Here is an 18,955-nt window from a genome sequence, read left to right on the forward strand (position 1 = left end):
AACATGAGATATGAACAATTAGATAGAGTAAACACGTATGAACACACGTATAGGACCCTATGCATAACAATTCTAGGTCGTTACATCTAACCACCTATCTTAATTGTCTTGGCTCTGATACCAATCTGTCACACCCCGACCAAAGGCGGCGGAACATGCCGGGGTGCAACGATTGCTCATAAGCGCATGACACTATTTAAAGCGACAATATTTAACAAACTCATTTCATTTCACAACATCACATAACCAAATATTCATAACTCAAATACAACAAAATATAACAAAATATAGCAAATCAAATATTGTTTATTTTTGCTAATATCCTAATGGTATTTGTGACGTTTTCTTCACCGAACTCCATAATCAACCTAGATGCAAACCTGTAACATTTGATAAAATAAAGTTTATCAACACAAAGGTTGGTGAGCAATTCATAAGTTTGAACAATAGATATATAGTATGAAAAGCAACAAAACTAGTATACAAAAACCATAAATAATAGCTATAAACTTGGATAAATAGTTATCGCTAACAAGTTAGCGACACCCAACTATAAGGGGTTGCCAAATAGTTTAGGATTTTATAGTTATCGTTAATTGCATTACGTTAACGACACCTTGCCATGAGGGGTTGCCAAATGGTCTAGGATTTATAGTTCCACCATCCAAAAGCGATAAACACATAGTCAAATAAGCATAGAACACCAAATCGAGCAATTATTCAAGTAAGGTATACAACAACGTTTGTGGTTTAAGACCCAAGTATAAAACATTTAGTTTAGATAAGTTGAAATGTCACCCCCAAAATAAAAGATAGAAAACGAGGTATGAAGTTACTCACGTTCAAGTAATAAACTTGAAAGATTGATTATTTGGAGATTTGCCGGAACGACGAGTTTAACGTATGAAGCCTAAATAAAAGAAAGTCTTAGATTTAGAAAGGTTGTCTTGAAGATCTTTAAATAAAATAATTGTTGCAAAAACTAATCAATTAAAGTTCAAGGTTTAAAATGTAACTATTTAAGAATTTATAATAATAACCCTTTTAAAAAATGTAAGTTTGCTCAAAACCGGGTTAAAGTATCTAACCTTAATATTTACTTAACCAATGTTAAGTAATAAGGTGGGGAAAATACTAAAATGCAAGTTCCATTAGGCTAAAGATACTAAAACGGGTTTTTAACGAGTGTTCGGGTTGTCGGTTCGGGTCTTGACAAATGGTCAAACCCAAAGTCAACTTTCCAAAATATTAATTGTTATGAGATAACTCATTAAAACATACTAACACTTAACCAAGTATGTAGATCTATTGTTTAGAACTAACAACGCAAGTTAATCGAGTGTTCGGTTTTGTCGGTCCAAACTATGTTATGAGATCAAGTTGGATCCAACTATCCCAATTACTTAAGAAAATAATTAAAATCAGTTTGTAAACTATTTTTTAAAGAAATATACAAGTCTTGATAGCTAAAAACACACTTGTGTGTCTTAAGCGAGTAAAAGTCGGTATAGTTCGGTTTGGTTCGGTCTCCATCTCACAAATGGTTCATAGATGGTTTCTACATGCCCAAATATCATAGAACTTGTATATTGGTTTATAAATGAAGAAAACTTAAATTTTACAACAAAAAAGTTAACTACAAGTCTTTTAAGCAAAAGTTTCGGTTTAGTTTGGTTTCCATCTCCCAACGAGTTCATAGATGGATTCCATATGCTTAATATCAAAGAACTTGTAAAAATGATTTTTGAAACTCAAATCTAGCAATAAACATGTTTAAACAACTATTTTAACAAAACTAGTAAACAAAAGTTCGGTTTCCGGTTTGGACTAGTTTCGGTTAAACCGAGGTTAGTCTTATACAAACCCACACCATGGAACTTGTAAATAAGATGAACAAACTAAAGGGTTAGAAGTTTGTCATAAGTGATATGTATAATAAGTTATGTGTGTGTAAATATATATCAAGAACACGAAGTTCTCCATGAAGCCTTGCCTTATGACATTGGAAACTTAACCAACCAGAGTCGGTGAAGTAACAAATAAAGGAAACAAGGGGTGTGTATTATATATATGTTGTACCACCATATTCAAGAGTTAGTAATGTTAGATGAACAAGTTATAATGAAAGACTATAGTTAGTTTGACTTCAGAAGTCAAAACTTCAAGAATACATAAGAAATAACAACCTTGAATCTATGGAGTTTTGAGAAAGTTTTTGGAGATGTAGCAAGAGTAAAATGAAGAAGATGGGTGTGTGTATATATAGGGAATGAGTGAAGGGTTGGGTATAAAGATTCTTCTATGGTTTGCATAAAAATTGGTATGTTTAAATGGTCAAACAATGCATAATATAAAAAAAACAATATTTTATATATTTTATATATTTTAAATGAGTAGATCCAATATTTTATATTTTTGAAATGTTCAGGTTACAAACGGGTCGGGTTTACATAACAAAAGTGACCCGAAATTGACGAATGTCACTGATGATTCAGGTTGAATCATTCAACCACTCTTGCACTCACCATGTTCTCCCAACTACTCTTCTTACCTTTTTCCTCCTTTAGTCGACCAAGACATCAAGAGCAGCTCACCATTATTGAACTACTCATCCACTCATCACGTTCCCCACATGCTTCACTTTTTTTTCTTTCTTAAATTGAACTGCCAGCAAAGATGTAGCTCACCCCTGCAATCATCTTGTTTACAGCCAGGGTGTGGGCATAAAACTTCTATTGAAGGTGAGCTCTATGTTTCCCCAGGTCTATTACACCATAATCCATCTTTATGTCTCACGTATTGATCATAAACTGCTTGTTTTAGTCTTACCAGGTGGCTGTCCGTTTGAGCAGTTTCGGGACTGAAGTGATTGAGGCCTTTACCCCATAATCTTCCTAGGTATGGCTAGTGTATCATACTTTAAGATTATGTCTTTTGGTGTTCGTTTGACTGGTCAACTAATTGTAATTGAAAACTAGTATTCGGTTGACTAGTTTGTGATTTGTGATGTCTAACGCGTTAATAGGAAGAAATCAACAACCAATTCGAATATTATAGCCTCGGTACAAATTGTGGACTGTAAGAAATTGATCTTAAAAGTGATGGGGATGAATTGGTTGTCAGTTAATCAAACGGGTCGGTACAACGTTAATCCACGTTTATTGAATTGTTGGTACTTTGTACTTAAGAGTTATCAACCCATTTGACTCGTGTAGCGTAGTGTGGACTTGTTGACTGTGAATTCATCATATTGGGTCCACATGGGGCTGAGTTGGATGTTAATAGCCTAACCGACTCTTAAACGCGCGTGTTAGTATCACATAGTGCTTCCGGGGGAAAATTGTGAATTCTTTGTTCCCGGGAGTATCTAAGAGTCGTGTGGGTATAAGTAAGGCCCGGGAGCTGTTATGAATGAGATTGATGAGATCGAGGCCTTAGGTACTCGAACCGTGTTAGAATGTCTCATAGGATAAACGAGTCCTTTCGGTGTCGTTAGTAATGATTGTTTATAAACAGACAGGCGTTTGAGTTGTGGGGATACTTAGGATTCTCTAGCTCGTGGTGAATTCGTGCCTTGTGTCACGTGAGTTCATGATGCCCTTTTTACTTTTTTTTTGTTTTGGGCTAGCATGTACACTTATGGAATGTTACATGTTGGGGTTGTACGTTTTCTCGGCCCTGATTGTTATTTTTGGATATTATATATAGGAAAGCATGTATAGAGATGTTTATATATAAGAATGATTACCTATTATTATTGCCGATATGGTTTTTTTTCTGCAGGGGCTACCGTAGCCATCGTAGCTTACTGTGGCTTCTGAGGAATGAAAATCTATTATTATTAAAGATGTTTTTTATTTAAACTTGAACTCACTCAGCTTAAGCTGACTTTGTGTACATGTTAGTGTGAGTTTCAGGTTAAAAGGAGGATGCTTACCGCTTGGACGTGCTCGAGACTACTCGGTCGGTTGAAGGCATACTTAGTCGGAAGTTTCAATAAAATTAAACATTCTCTTTTAATGTTTTATTAAATACATTTCAATTTGATTTTGGGAATTTTTTTTAATAATTTTCCGCTGAACCAGACTCTGAATTATTATTTTAATGGAACGAGCTGTTTAAGTTTAAGTATTTTTGTAAATATCGTGTATGAGTACCAACTATGGGACCACCGGGAGTCAGGGTCTTACAAGTTGGTATCAGAGCCATGGTTCGAGGGATTCGAGCATCCCCGAATGCTTGGACTCGAACTGTAAGGGAAAAGACTAATATGCCAACCGCGAGTAGCTGCACGCCAAGAGGTAACTTTAATTGTTTTGTCATTCCTTGAATTTTAAGGTTTCCAGAATATGATTAAATGTTTAAGTGTTAGATGGGATGCTAATATGGTTAGGAGCAGGGGGTGCTTAGGACGGGCCGGTGAAGTAAACGACTAATAACACTTGATCAACGTTATTAGCAGTTTACCTTTACCTTCCATGTTCTAAATACTACTTGTGTCTGACTATGTTAGGGTTCTGTCTTTGTATGGATAGGATATGGCTAACTCTCATGGCGTTAGCATTAAAGTTCATTGACCGTGTTACAATTCTGTATTTGTAGGGAAAAGACATGGTTATTAATCGTGCAACTAAGAGAGGACGTCCAAGTGTTCGTGGTCGTGGTAGTGGTCGTGGTCGTAAGCCACGTGCCGAGGCCGAGAGAGGTGATCCAGCCCCGCAACAGGAAGAAACCCCTATCAATGAGGAAGAGGGTAACCCTGCCCTAGATCCTGCTATACGCGCGGCTATCGCGGATGAGGTTTACCAAGTTCTCCATAGCGCCATTCCCGAAATCGTTACTGAGGCTGTCAGGGCCATGGAAAAATCACTGCAGGGTAAGAGTTCGGATAAGGAAGGGATGGGTAAGAAGATGCCAGCCGGGGAGGAAGAGGTGTTTGTGCCGAGTGAGGATGAAGACGAGGTCCGCACCTTTAGTTCATCTAGCCGAGGTTGTTCGTATGGAGATTTTAAGAAGTGTGGCCCTCCTTCCTTCGACGGTACTAAGGATGCATTGCAGCACATCAGTGGGTGAGAGAAATGGAGGTCGTATTGAGGGTTAGTAAGTGTAAGGGGGAGGACATGGTGACCTTCGCAACTGCCTCGTTTCGTTCTGAAGTGCTATGTTGGTCGGATAATCTGGTGCAGGCTATGGGTGATCGTTCTATTAGGAGGATGACTTGGGTTGAGTTGAAAAAGTTGGTTCTTGATCAGTTTTGTCCTCCACACGAATTGGATAAGATTGAACAAGATTTCTTAACCTTGGAGGCTGGCAGTATGACTCATCGGGAGTACACCATGAAGTTTAATAAGATGGCTCGCTTATGTCCCGATTTGGTTACTCCTGAAGCCAAGAGGATTAAAAAGTATGAGAAGGGTCTTCCGGCGGATATTCGAAGGGGTGTGATGACCACTAACATGAACTCGTTTCATTCAGTGGTTACCCTAGCCGGCACATTATACGATCAGAGGGAGAAGTTACCGCCAACCGAGACTAGGAAGACGTGGAATTCAAATTCGTACGGTAAACGACCCGGGGGAAACAACTTTAATTCGGCCGAGAAGAGGGCTAAGATTGAGAATTCGGATTTTAAGAAGGATGTGGCGTTTGTAAAGTGCAAGAAGTGCGGGAAACAACACAAAGGGGAATGTAAGCATGGGTCTAGTTCCTGTTTTCGTTGTGATAAGGTTGGACACCCCTATTTCGAGTGTCCGACGTTGACTTATTTCCGTTGTAAGGGAGCTGGTCACTTGGCATCAAACTGCCCTACTATCAAGACTTGTGGGGACCCGGGAACTTCCTCGAGGGGGAAACTGGAAGAAAAGCCAAAGGTCAGGGCGAGGGCCTTCAATATCACCAAGAAAAAGGCAAAGGATGATGCGGACGTTGTTTCGGGTACTTTTCCCAATACGTCATTATAATTTACCATTTTGAATTTCTTTTCCTTTGGAAACGTTTGTGTGTTCAAGTAGCTAAGTAAGTAGTGTAATATTATACCAGGTACCTATTTACTTGATGAAATACAGGCAACCGTTTTATTTGATTCGGGTGCCAGTAGAAGTTTTGTGTCTACCACTTTCTGTTCTTTGTTGAATAAATTACCCGAGCGCGTAGTTGATGTGTTTGATGTTGAGGTCGCCGTAGGAAAGTCTGTATCCGTGTCTAGGGCTATTCAGGGTTGTACCATCGAGTTGTCTGGGTATAGATTTCCGGTGCGACTGTACTTGATGCCGCTTGGATATTTCGATGTGGTGCTTGGGATGGACTGGCTCGCGAGTGTTGATGATCAGATCATTTGTGGTCAGAAACTTGTACGTCTAAGGGCCCCGGATGGGACCCATATTATGGTCTTCGGTGATCGGAATGGTGCAACTCCACCTATCATATCCATGCTTAAGGCGAGAAAATTGGTGCAACGTGGGTGCGGAGCGTATCTGGCGTATGCTATAAACGTGAAAACCGAGGATGCTACTGTCGGTGATGTTCCTATCGGGATTTCCCGGATGTTTTTCCTGATGATTTGTCAGATATGCCGCCGGATCGCGAAGTCGAGTTCCGAATAGACCTTGTTCCAGGTGCAAAACCTGTTGCTCGAGCCCCTTACCGTCTAGCACCAAATGAAATGAAAGAACTTATGACTCAATTGGAAGACTTGCTTGACAAGGGCTTCATTCGACCGAGCATCTCACCTTGGGGTGCCCCAGTCTTGTTCGTCAAAAAGAAAGACGGTAGCATGCGGATGTGCATTGACTACCGTGAATTGAATAAACTTACTGTGAAAAATCGATACCCTCTACCAAGGATCGACGACTTATTTGATCAGCTCCAAGGAGCTAGTTGGTTTTCAAAAATCCACCTTAGGTCCGAGTATCACCAGTTGAAAATATGTGAGGATGATATCCCTAAGACTGCCTTCCGCACTCGTTATGAGCATTATGAATTTTTCGTGACGTCTTTTGTTTTACTAATGCACCGGCTACGTTCGTGGATCTTATAAACCGGGTGTGTAGGCCGATGCTTGATCGTTCTGTTGTGTTCATCGATGACATTCTTGTGTATTCCAAATGTGAGTCCGATCACGCTGGTTATCTCACTGAAGTTTTGGAAGCTTTGCGAAAGAATAAATTGTACGCGAAATTTTCTAAGTGTTCTTATTGGCTACGTGAGGTTCAATTCTTGGGTCATGTCATTAACTCGAGCAGTATTCTGGTCGCCCCTGCAAAGGTGGAAGCCGTGAACGAATGGGAACCTCCTAAGTCAACGTCTGAAATTCGTAGTTTTCTGGGATTGGAAGGGTATTACCGCCGCTTCATTCCCGACTTCTCAAAAATCGCTTCGTCGTTAACCAAGTTGACTAAGAAGAATGTTAAGTTTGTGTGGGGTTCTAAGCAGGAGGAGGCTTTCCTTGAATTAAAGGACAAGTTGACGCATGCTCCAGTTTTAGCTTTACCCGATGGCACCGAGGATCTGGTTGATTACTCTGACGCCTCTTATCAGGGGCTTGGATGTGTTCTGATGCAACGGAGTCGAGTCATAGCTTATGCCTCACGGCAGTTAAAGCCTCATGAGGTGAATTATCCTACTCACGATTTGGAACTAGCAGCGGTTGTGTTCGCGCTTAAGTTATGGAGACATTATTTGTATGGTATTCCTTGTATTATCTATACCGATCATAAGAACTTAAAGTATTTCTTCGAACAAAAGGAACTGAATATGCGTCAGCATCGGTGGTTAGAATTGATGAAGGACTATGATCTGGAGATTATGTATCACCCCAGCAAAGCTAACGTGATAGCCGACACGTTGAGCCGGAAGAAGAGACCGAATCCTATTCGTATGTCTTACCAGCTTATCCTCAGACATGATATTTTAAAACAGATAGCCAATGTTCAGGAATGGATTATGTCAGAACGTATTTGGGGTCAGGAGAAATTTTTAGAAAACGTCGGTGACGGGGTGAAGTATAAGGACGGTCGTTTATGGGTACCCAAGCATGGAGGATTCAGGAGCCAGATATTGGATGAAGCATATAAGTCGCGCTATTCCATTCATCCGGGCGCGACCAAGATGTACCAAGACCTGAAGAAGAATTTCTGGTGGCCCGCGATGAAGTATGAGGTGGCTCAGTACGTGAGTAAGTGTTTGACGTGTCTACAAGTTAAGGCTGAACACCAGAAGCCTTTCGGGAAGCTACAACCCCTAGAAATACCTGAGTGGAAGTGGGAGCATCTTACGATGGACTTTGTGACTAAGTTGCCTCGTACTCCTAAGGGTAGTTATGACACAATTTGGGTAATCGTGGATAGATTGACTAATAGCGCTGATTTCTTTCCAATTAGAGAAACTTTTAATTCTAAGCAGCTGGCCGATGTGTTCATTCGTGAGATCATTTCTAGGCACGGAGTGCCTGTATCTATTGTTTCGGATAGGGAGACGGGCTTTACCTCCAGATTTTGGAAGAAATTCCATGAGGAGATGGGTACCAAACTTCTTATTAGTACCGCTTATCACCATCAGACGGATGGTCAATCCGAGAGGACCATTCAAACACTGGAAGATATGTTGCGGGCTTGTGTTATCGATTTTGGTGGTAGTTGGGATCGTCACTTACTGTTAGTCGAGTTCTCGTATAATAATAGTTATCACGCTGCGATTGGAATGCCACCGTTTGAGATGTTGTATGGGCGTAGGTGTAGTACTCCGGTCTGTTGGGGCTCTATTGGTCAAAAACAGTTGGGTAGCTTGGAAGTGGTTGAGGCCACGACTGAAAAACTCGATAAGATAAAGGCTTTAATGAAGGCCGCTCAGGATCGTCAAAAGTCTTATGCGGACAAAAGGCGGTGACCTATTGAGTTCGAGGTTGGTGACCGTGTTATGTTGAAAGTTTCTCCTTGGAAGGGTATTATTCGTTTTCATAAAAGGGGGAAACTCAGTCCGAGATTCATTGGTCCGTTCCGTATCTTGTCACGAGTTGGTGAGGTAGCATATAGACTGGATTTACCCGACGAACTCGCAGGGATTCATCCTACTTTCCACGTGTCTCATTTGAGGAAATGTTTAACAGATGAGGAGGCCCATGTGCCTCTTGATGATTTCGAGCTTGATAGTAAGTTAAACTATGTAGAAGAGCCTATCGCTATACTTGACCGTCAGGAAAGACGTTTGAGGAATAAAGTAGTTAGGCAGGTTAAGGTGCAGTGGAAGCACCGTAAGGGTTCCAAGGCTACTTGGGAATCCGAAGATGAGATGATGAAACAGTATCCGCAGTTGTTCCTGTCGCATCGGGATTCGGGGACGAATCCCATTGTAAGGGGGTAGACTTGTAACACCCGTTAATTTCCTTCTCGTTATCCCGGTCCGTTAAATTATTTAGCTTTCCTCTCAAATGCCATATTCTTTAAGTAGGAGGGGCCATGGTGTAACTTTGATATTATATCATACAGAAGAGATGATTCAGGTTGAATCATTCAACCACTCTTGCACTCACCATGTTCTCCGAACTACTCTTCTTACCTTTTTCCTCCTTTAGCCGACCAAGACATCAAGAGCAGCTCACCATTATTAAACTACTCATCCACTCATCATGTTCCACACATGCTTCACTTTTTTTTTCTTTCTTAAATTGAACGGCCAGCAAAGATGTAGCTCACCCCTGCAATCATCTTGTTTACAGCCAGGGTGTGGGCATAAAACTTCTATTGAAGGTGAGCTCTATGTTTCCCCAGGTCTATTACACCATAATCCATCTTTATGTATCACGTATTGATCATAAACTGCTTGTTTTAGTCTTACCGGGTGGCTGTCCGTTTGAGCAGTTTCGGGACTAAAGTGATTGAGGCATTTACACTATAATCTTCCTAGGTATGGCTAGTATATCATACTTTAAGATCATGTCTTTTGGTGTTCGTTTGACTGGTCAACTAATTGTAATTGAAAACTAGTATTCGGTTGACTAGTTTGTGTTTGTGATGTCTAACGCATTAATAGGAAGAAATCAACAACCAATTCGAATATTATAGCCTTGGTAAAAATTGTGGACTGTAAGAAATTGATCTTAAAAATGATGGGATGAATTGGTTGTCGGTTAATCAAATGGGTCGGTACAATGGTAATCCACGTTTATTGAATAGTTGGTACTTTGTACTTAAGAGTTACCGACTCATTTGACACGTGTAGCGTCGTGTGGACTTGTTGACTGTGAATTCATCATATTGGGTCCACATGGGGCTGAGTTGGATGTTAATAGCCTAACCGACTCTTAAACGCGCGTGTTAGTATCACATAGTGCTTCCGGGGGCAAATTGGGAAATCTTTGTTCCTGGGAGTATCTAAGAGTCGTGTGGGTATAAGTAAGGCCCGGGAGCTGTTATGAATGAGATTGATGAGGTTGAGGCCTTAGGTACTCGAACCGTGTTAGAATGTCCCGTAGGATAAATGAGTCCTTTCGGTGTCGTTAGTAATGATTGTTTATAAACCGACAGGCGTTTGAGTTGTGGGGATACTTAGGGATTCTCTAGCTCGTGGTGATTTCGTGCCTTGTGTCACGTGAGTTCATGATGCCCTTTTTACTTTTTTTTTTGTTTTGGGCTAGCATGTACACTTCAACTATTTTGCTTGAAGAACCGTTTAAATTATTTTGCATAGGTTTATTTATATAGGATAGGCCTTGGGATGATATTATTGGATGATGTATGGATGTGTATGTATATATATTATTGAATGGCCAATATTTGGCGAATTTTGTAGTTGTTATCGACTACGGATGTTACGTATGCCAACTTCGTGTTTGCACGCGATAATGGAATGTTACGTGTTGGGGTTGTACGTTTTCTCGGCCCTGAAAGTTATTATTGGATGTTATATATAAATATTTATATATATATATTATATAGGAAAGCATGTATAGAGATGTTTATATATAAGAATGATTACCTATTATTAATGCCGATATGATTTTTTTTTCTGCAGGGGCTACCGTAGCTTACTTTGGCTTCTGAGGAATGAAAATCTATTATTATTAAAGATGTTATTTATTTAAACTTGAACTCACTCAGCTTAAGCTGACTTTGTGTACATGTTAGTGTGACTTTCAGGTTAAGAGGAGGATGCCTACCGCTTGGACGTACTCGAGACTACTCGGTCGGTTGAAGGCATACTTAGTCGGAAGTTTCAATAAAATTAAACATTCTCTTTTAATGTTTTATTAAATACATTTCAATTTGATTTTGGGAATTTTTTTTAATAATTTTCCGCTGAACCTATACTCTGAATTATTATTTTAATGGAATGGACTGTTTAAGTTTAAGCATTTTTGTAAATATCGTGTATGAGTACCAACTGTGGGACCACCGGGAGTCGGGGTCTTACATTTCAAGTCAAACCTTTTAATCTAGATACATGTAGGCATCATTTTTATTATTGTGTTACGCTAAAATAATTATATATAAGAATCACGGCAGATATATGTAAAAGGATTGACATATTTCGATGTTTTAATAAAAACATATATAAATTGATATAAAATTTGTAAAAAAGTTAATAAAATGGTATTATTATATGTTGCTTTTAAGTAAAAAATGTTACTTTAAATTAGTTTTATTAATTAAGTATGTTGCGTTGTAAAATACATGACTAATAGCAAAAATGTTACTTGCCGTACATCTAATAAAATATTAGATCTAATAAAAAAAGACGGTCATAAAATATTAACATTTTTAATCAATTGATGGTTTATAAAAAATTATTACAGTTGGATATGATACGCAATGGTTGTCTAGACGATGAGACTGCACGTTTTGCAAACAAAATTATTATTATTATTATAACATTGTACTTAGAGAGTAACCTTAAATTATTAAACTCACTAACCATTTGCATTATTCCTCTTATTGTAAGATGATGATTGAGAATTAGTCCGTCTCTTGGATCTTGAAGACATCTAAAGTATAAAATAAAAAAAATACGATTAACATGTGAAAATTTAGAAATCTTATATCATGCAGAGAACAATAAGTTACATAGACTGATGTATAATTATATCGATTATACAAAGTAGCGTATTTTACAAACAAATCGTACATACCTTCAATCTTATAATATAATTGAACTTAAATTGTTATCAACACTTCCAAATTATTTAATCTCCGAGTTAATAACTCACCAAGTATTAGGAGTGATAATTTAAGAGTGACATATTTTGTAAGCTCAAGTATTCAATATATAGGCTTGAAGTTTATGTGTGAAAGTTTATGGTAAAAGTATTTTAAGGAAAGACCAAGTTTCTATGGTTAGCATAAATTATGTCCTTTCTATATAAATAATAATTCAATAAGTTATGAAAAGTTTGTTTGGATTTTATTTTGCCTAAATTAAGTTTCCTCTTTTGAAAGAATCATTATGATTGTTTAATTTGTTTGACCAAATCAATATACTGTACTATTTAGTGTATTTTATATAATATTGAGTATGTTGGAAAATTAATTTTCAACTATATTTATTACGAATTAAAAGGAATGACCGAGATTTTTGTTAGTAATGACATATGTAAAACAGAATTATTGTTCATAATAAATAACCAAAATCAAATTACCATAAACTTTGATGATAATTTGAACGAAAAACTTAAATGAAATTACATTTATTGATGAATTTGGTCCAATTTTAACTAATTAGATGTCAACATTAAAAAAAATAACAATCTACATTTATTGATGAATTTATTCCTATTTTTAGTGATTGTTAGTTACAAATTATATGTAACTCTCAAAATAAAAAAGTAGTTAAAATTTAAAATTATCTAATAATTTGATACAACAAACTTCCATATGTGAAACTATAAATTTAATACTAATTTTCTAAAATATACATATTGAATAAATAAAGAAATAAACGATAACTAACTATTTAATTTGAAATCGAAAACTTAAATATGGTTGAAATTATAGATTATTAATGTTTAAAAGTCTAAACTAACATATAGTAATTCCATTAATAACAAAATTATACAGAAAGCAATAAATCATTCACATCTTTTGTTTACTTAACATATGTTTATATATGTTAATAGTTGACAAAAATATTGAATAAGTAAATTACATACGTTCATGTTACATAATACTATGTCTTATTTAACATTAGTACTTTCCTAGTTTGTTATATATGATTTAATTAAGTTTATATGTATAGAATTGCTGAAGACAATATTAAAGTAAGGTAAACATAATACCAAAAATTACATTTTGCAATCATCATCAGGATAAAGCATACAAACTTCAGCATACCATATTATCTAAACATGTTAAATAGTCTACGACAATGTCATTACCAAAACATTGAAATCCATAACAGAAGTGTCGATAAACACAAAAGACAACAAACAAACTACATAGCACCCATGGATGCAAAATGATACGTATTGGTCTTACATCCTTAACAGTTAGCAACATAGATGAACCAACCGGTTTAGATACTTAAACATCGACTTGAGAGGATTATTATTTAAAGAAAGCAAGTCATAAGGTGTTTGAAATAAATAATAATGTATACATGGAATAAAATTAGATTATAATTAAATAGTTATAAGAAATTACCTTTTCTAGTAATCAAGCACTTCATACAAGTAATCATTGATCAGCAACCTTGAAACAGCGTTACCATAGGAGTTTTGAACATATACATTTTCTGGCAAAAAATATACACATATGTAAATTTAAAATTATTAACTATAAAGAATTTGAAGGGTAAAATATAAAAGATATAATTGTTAATGATACCTCCATAGTACTTGACTCGTGCGAATTGAAGGACGATAATGAGATACTCCTCATTCGGGTTAGCAACATTATTAATAAGACAAACATTATAACAATTAATTTTATATATTGAGGAAGAAAAAAAAAGAAATATAAACAATTATAGTTGTATATAATAATACCATCTCATCTTGTAAAAATTCAAGCAAAGATTCAAGATTCAGTAATTAACATTTATAATTCTTAGAAACAAATAAAATTAGAAATAAAAAAATTATCTGTATGAAAGAAAATGAAACCTTGACAATGATACATATATGAATCGATGAGTAAGTAAGTGAGAAGTGTGTGAATCTCTTTATTCTGGTTATAGTATATATAGATAAACAGTATTTGTTAGAAAGTTTGAATTGTTAAAAAAAAAGGAAAGGTCTAAATACAGTTAATTTAGGGAATACAATTAGGGCTTTGTATAATAACCGATTAATAAATATAGTAAATTCGCAGAAAATAATTAGGGATTTATTTATAAAAAAATAATAATAACTCATAAGTCATAACTGATATAAATTCAATTATATTATAATTCATGTTTACAAAATTAGACATTAAGTTGACTGTGAATTCAAATTCCGATTTTGAAAAGTTGTTAGGTATTAGTAATGATATGAATCAATAAAAATCAAATACTATAATTGTAATTTGGAATTAATTACACATTAAAATTGAAAAAAATACCATAATTGAAAATTGGAATCAATTACACATTAAAATTGAAACAAATACCATAACCATTAACCAAAGGAAACATATAAATTATCAATTAAAAATATCAATTAACATCAACAATTAAGATTAAGAATTAAACATACTATCCTAACAATATAAAATACTAACCTAGGTTAATTAAACATAGTATCCTAACAATATAAAATGCTAACCTAGGTTAATATCTAAATCTAAATCTAATCTAAAATACAAATAAACAAAATTTAATAGATAATGGAATTTGATATTTCGAATCAATGAAACATCCATATCAATTGACGATATCAATTAACACTAAGAATTAAGATTAATATAAAGAAGTAAACATTAAACATACTAACCAGAAAAAACATCGATTGACAGTAAAACAACCATCGAAGTGAATATATGATTAACATTCGACATGGGTCTACTGAAATCGTTTCCTGGATGTAATCAGATCAATGATTGTTTTCAAATAATTAACTATTCCGTTTATCGTCGATTGCCCTTATTTAGACGAACGACGGTGTCAATTAAACATGTTGGATCCAATCAAATCATTGTCCGATTGACATAAAATAATAGCCGATTGTATGGAGGATTTCGTTGATTAGGTTAAAAGGTTGAGTATGAAGGAAAGGGTATAATGATGTTGAAAGAATTGAAACTTGAAAACCGGTATTATTGACTTAAATGAATACATTGAGTATTTTAATTATTAGGAATAGAATTTAATTTTGATTTATTTAATTGGTAAAAAATAGAGAAGTGCAATATATATTTGGAAATAAAGTTAATCTTCCAATAGAAAAGGGGCATGTGGAGGCAAGCTAATTTATTTTAATAGTATAGTAAGATAATTAAATAAAGGTATATTATAAATTATTTTGTAATTAAACTATTTTTTTATTTCGATTCAAAGACTTTTTAGTTAAAAGTATTAAGTTAAATCGAAGTAATAAATTTTTATTCTACTAATTTCACTAATTAAGTAAAATTAAAATAATATATAGATAATTAAAATTAAACCAGTTAATTTTAATTTTATTACATAGAGGTCATTCCCTAATTAAAATTTAATTAAAGTGACTGCAATCTTTAGTAAATTATGTTTCAAACTCTTTAACATCATTACTTTATTTAAAATTAATTTCATTATATAATTCTTTTTTCAACTGTATACATTAATCTTGACATTTATGCGTAATTAAAAATAAATATAAAAGATGGAAAGTTTGATGACATTGAATACTATTAAGAACTACAAAAGATTGTTGCAGAAGTCGTCAATTTAGGTTTTGTAAAAACAGAAATAAATAAATGTAAATATTATTATAAAAAACTTTACATTTTTCTTGAAAATTCAGTAACTAAACAATATACTATTAATTTTTTTAATTATCACAAAATTATTGTCAACACTTTAGCATCATTACCTTATTTAACAATAAATTCATTAGGTAATTCTTTTTTTAATTTTATACATTAATCTTGACATTTATGCCTAATTAAAAATTGGTCAAATATAAAAGATGGAAAGTTTTTATTTTCTATTTAGTATTATTTTATTTTTAATTTGGCCGGAACAATTTAAACGAATCGGTAATTCTTGACATTTATGTCTAGTTAAAAATTGGTCAAATATAAAAGATGTAAAGTTTATTGAGATCGAAGAATATTAAAAATAAAAAAGAGTGATCAAATTCGGTTCTTAAAAAAAAAAATTAATGTATAAATGATTGAAATTTATCAATAAATATCTAAGATTTTTTAAATGTAATAAAATAAGTAATACACCACTTATTAAATTGGTTAGATAAATTAATGAGTTTTTAATACAAAACTTATTAACTTTCGAGTATAATTAAAAGCAAATTATTTAAAATTTCCAGCTACATTAAATTTATCATTTATGCTAATTAAAATTTGGTTAAATATAAAAGTTGGATAGTTAGTTGAGACTGAATACTACTAAAAACTACAAAAGATTGTTGCAATAGTAGTTAGCTTTGAATTTTAAAAACAAAAATAAATAATCGTAAATATTATTATAAAAAAACGTTACATTTTTTTTGGAACAATAACTAATTGTTAAAACTTTCAAGATAAGATTAAAAAATTTTAACACAGTAAATAAAAATTGTCATATATGAATTAATTTACATGAATTGTCTAAGCTACATAAAATAAAAAATGATAGAAAATTAACAACTAAAATACATTCGTAATGACCAGAACAAACATAATCAACCTAATCTTCATCAAATACTTTTTCCATGCAATTAGCCAATCTACCAAGTTGGGCGGCTATAAATTGAAATTACTAAAAATAAATTAATGTTAGATACACTGAACTATTAAAAAAAATTAGTAAGAATTATCAATGGATGTAATCGGAATAATTATCATAATAATTTCGATAAGGAAATAAATCAACAATATTTTCGCATATCTCAAAACCTTCATCATGTCCATTGAATCTTGGAAGGTGCAGGTGGAACTTTTGGTGACCTAGTCCTACCATGGCTAGAGTTAGTCTCAAAATGGTTCTTAAACTGTAAATATGAATAGAGGGAGCTCTCAACATATAATAATAAAACTGTAAATATGAATTTCAAGAAATCTTACATCAATCAGAACACGCATTTGGTGACCAGGTCCTACCATGGCTCGAGCTAGTCTCCGAATGGTCCTCAAACTTCATGATCCGACCTACCTATGTAGCAGCAAGATGTGTGCAACATATAAGATGAACTGCAGATAATACAAACAATTCAAATAATTAAGTTTCATTCAAGGTACACCGACAATAAGAACAAGAGATATATATTTAAGTAGAACTGACAATACAGAAATTTTAACATGTATCATTCACTTAACCAGTTTGCATACATCCAATTCTCAAGCTAACATGCCTACATAACAACCAAAAGATCAAATAAGGACAACATAATTAAATTAATATGTGAATTTCACTTACAAACAATAACAAACGATAGAAATTTGAATACAAAGTCGTAGTTATAAGTTATAACAGCTTCAAAAGAGCGAAAATGATGATATAAACAAACGAATATGGAATACCGAATTTATAGAAATGATTGTTGAAATGGTTTTCGAAGTATAAGATGAGGTCAAATAAGTAGTGGAAATTTGAAATTTCAAAAATTGGACATCTAATACTTGAGGGTTTGAAAATAGTTATTACACGGTTTTTATTTATAGATGATTTAGATTTAGAGTAAATACATTTAGTAAGGATAAGAATTAATTATGTTGTTAGTTTTGGTCTAAATTTGAATATTAAAATTGAACATTCATTGTGTTAGTTTCGATTTCAGTATGAAATTTAAATCTGAATATTAAAATTGTCGGTTTTAGCTAAAAGTTAATTTATAGATAATTTAAATATCTTAGTACGTGAATTAATTGTGGGTTATTGATTAATTTAATTAATTTTTAAATTATTTAATTGTTAAGAAAATCATAGAAGTGAATGTTATATATGGAAACAATAGAGTTTATTCAATAAAACTCAATTGTTTTAATATATATATATATATATAGATATTTATTTTTTGAATAATCATGTATATTCATGTACATATTTAATTATTCCATTAATACAGTTGATTTAGTTTGACTTTACTTATTTGTTTAAATAACCGAATTAACATGAATATGGCAATTTAAATACTTTAATGATCCCAATCACACTTTAATTAACATCAATATTGAATATTGACTTTCCTTATATATAGTGGTCCATAATAACAATAATGATTTAACTACAATATATTATTTTATATAGATTTAAATTTTGACTATATTTTAAAACATAACTTATATTACCGTATTTTTATAATTTATAAAACTATTTGATTTCTATTTATATTCTAATTTAAAAAATTTATTATTGTTATACAATTTATCACCATATATAAGTATATATAATGGATAGTTATAAAATTGATCACACACTCAAATTTGACATTACATATTTAAGGTCAGTGTAGGTCAATGCTTTGAATATGGTAATTCTAAACAATTTTGGTATATGATTAACCATTAATTTATAACTAATGGTCCATAATAATAATAATGATTTGACTAAAATATATTTTTATATACATTTAAATTTTGACTATATTGTAACATTTAAACAACTTAATCTAATTGTGTTTATAAATGTTAATAACTTAAGGACCATATACAATATATACAATATACAATATTGTATATCTATAAAAAATATCTTTGGTAATTGTATACAATATACAATATTGTGTATATATATAAATTACAAATTCAAAATAACTTTCCGGTAATTGTATGCATCTTTGGTATATGATTTAGACATTATTTTATAATAATGATATTGATTTGACTATAATTTTCAACCTTTATATGAACTT

At 33.3% G+C, this 18,955-nt stretch overlaps 1 protein-coding gene across 1 annotated transcript; it reads left to right on the forward strand.

Annotated features, from left to right (window-relative positions):
* Positions 1–5,078: 5,078 nt before the first annotated feature.
* Positions 5,079–6,918, forward strand: LOC143529630 (uncharacterized). The gene is made up of 2 exons (XM_077025381.1): positions 5,079–5,934; positions 6,040–6,918. Exons 1-2 carry the CDS (start codon positions 5,079–5,081, stop codon positions 6,600–6,602), a joined length of 1,419 nt encoding a protein of 472 aa, XP_076881496.1. The 3' UTR covers positions 6,603–6,918.
* Positions 6,919–18,955: the final 12,037 nt, after the last annotated feature.

The sequence above is a fragment of the Bidens hawaiensis genome, unplaced genomic scaffold, assembly GCF_021521415.1.
Source record: "Bidens hawaiensis isolate Kalapana, Puna unplaced genomic scaffold, B.hawaiensis_p1.1 tig00008633_1, whole genome shotgun sequence".
Lineage (NCBI taxonomy): Eukaryota > Viridiplantae > Streptophyta > Magnoliopsida > Asterales > Asteraceae > Bidens > Bidens hawaiensis.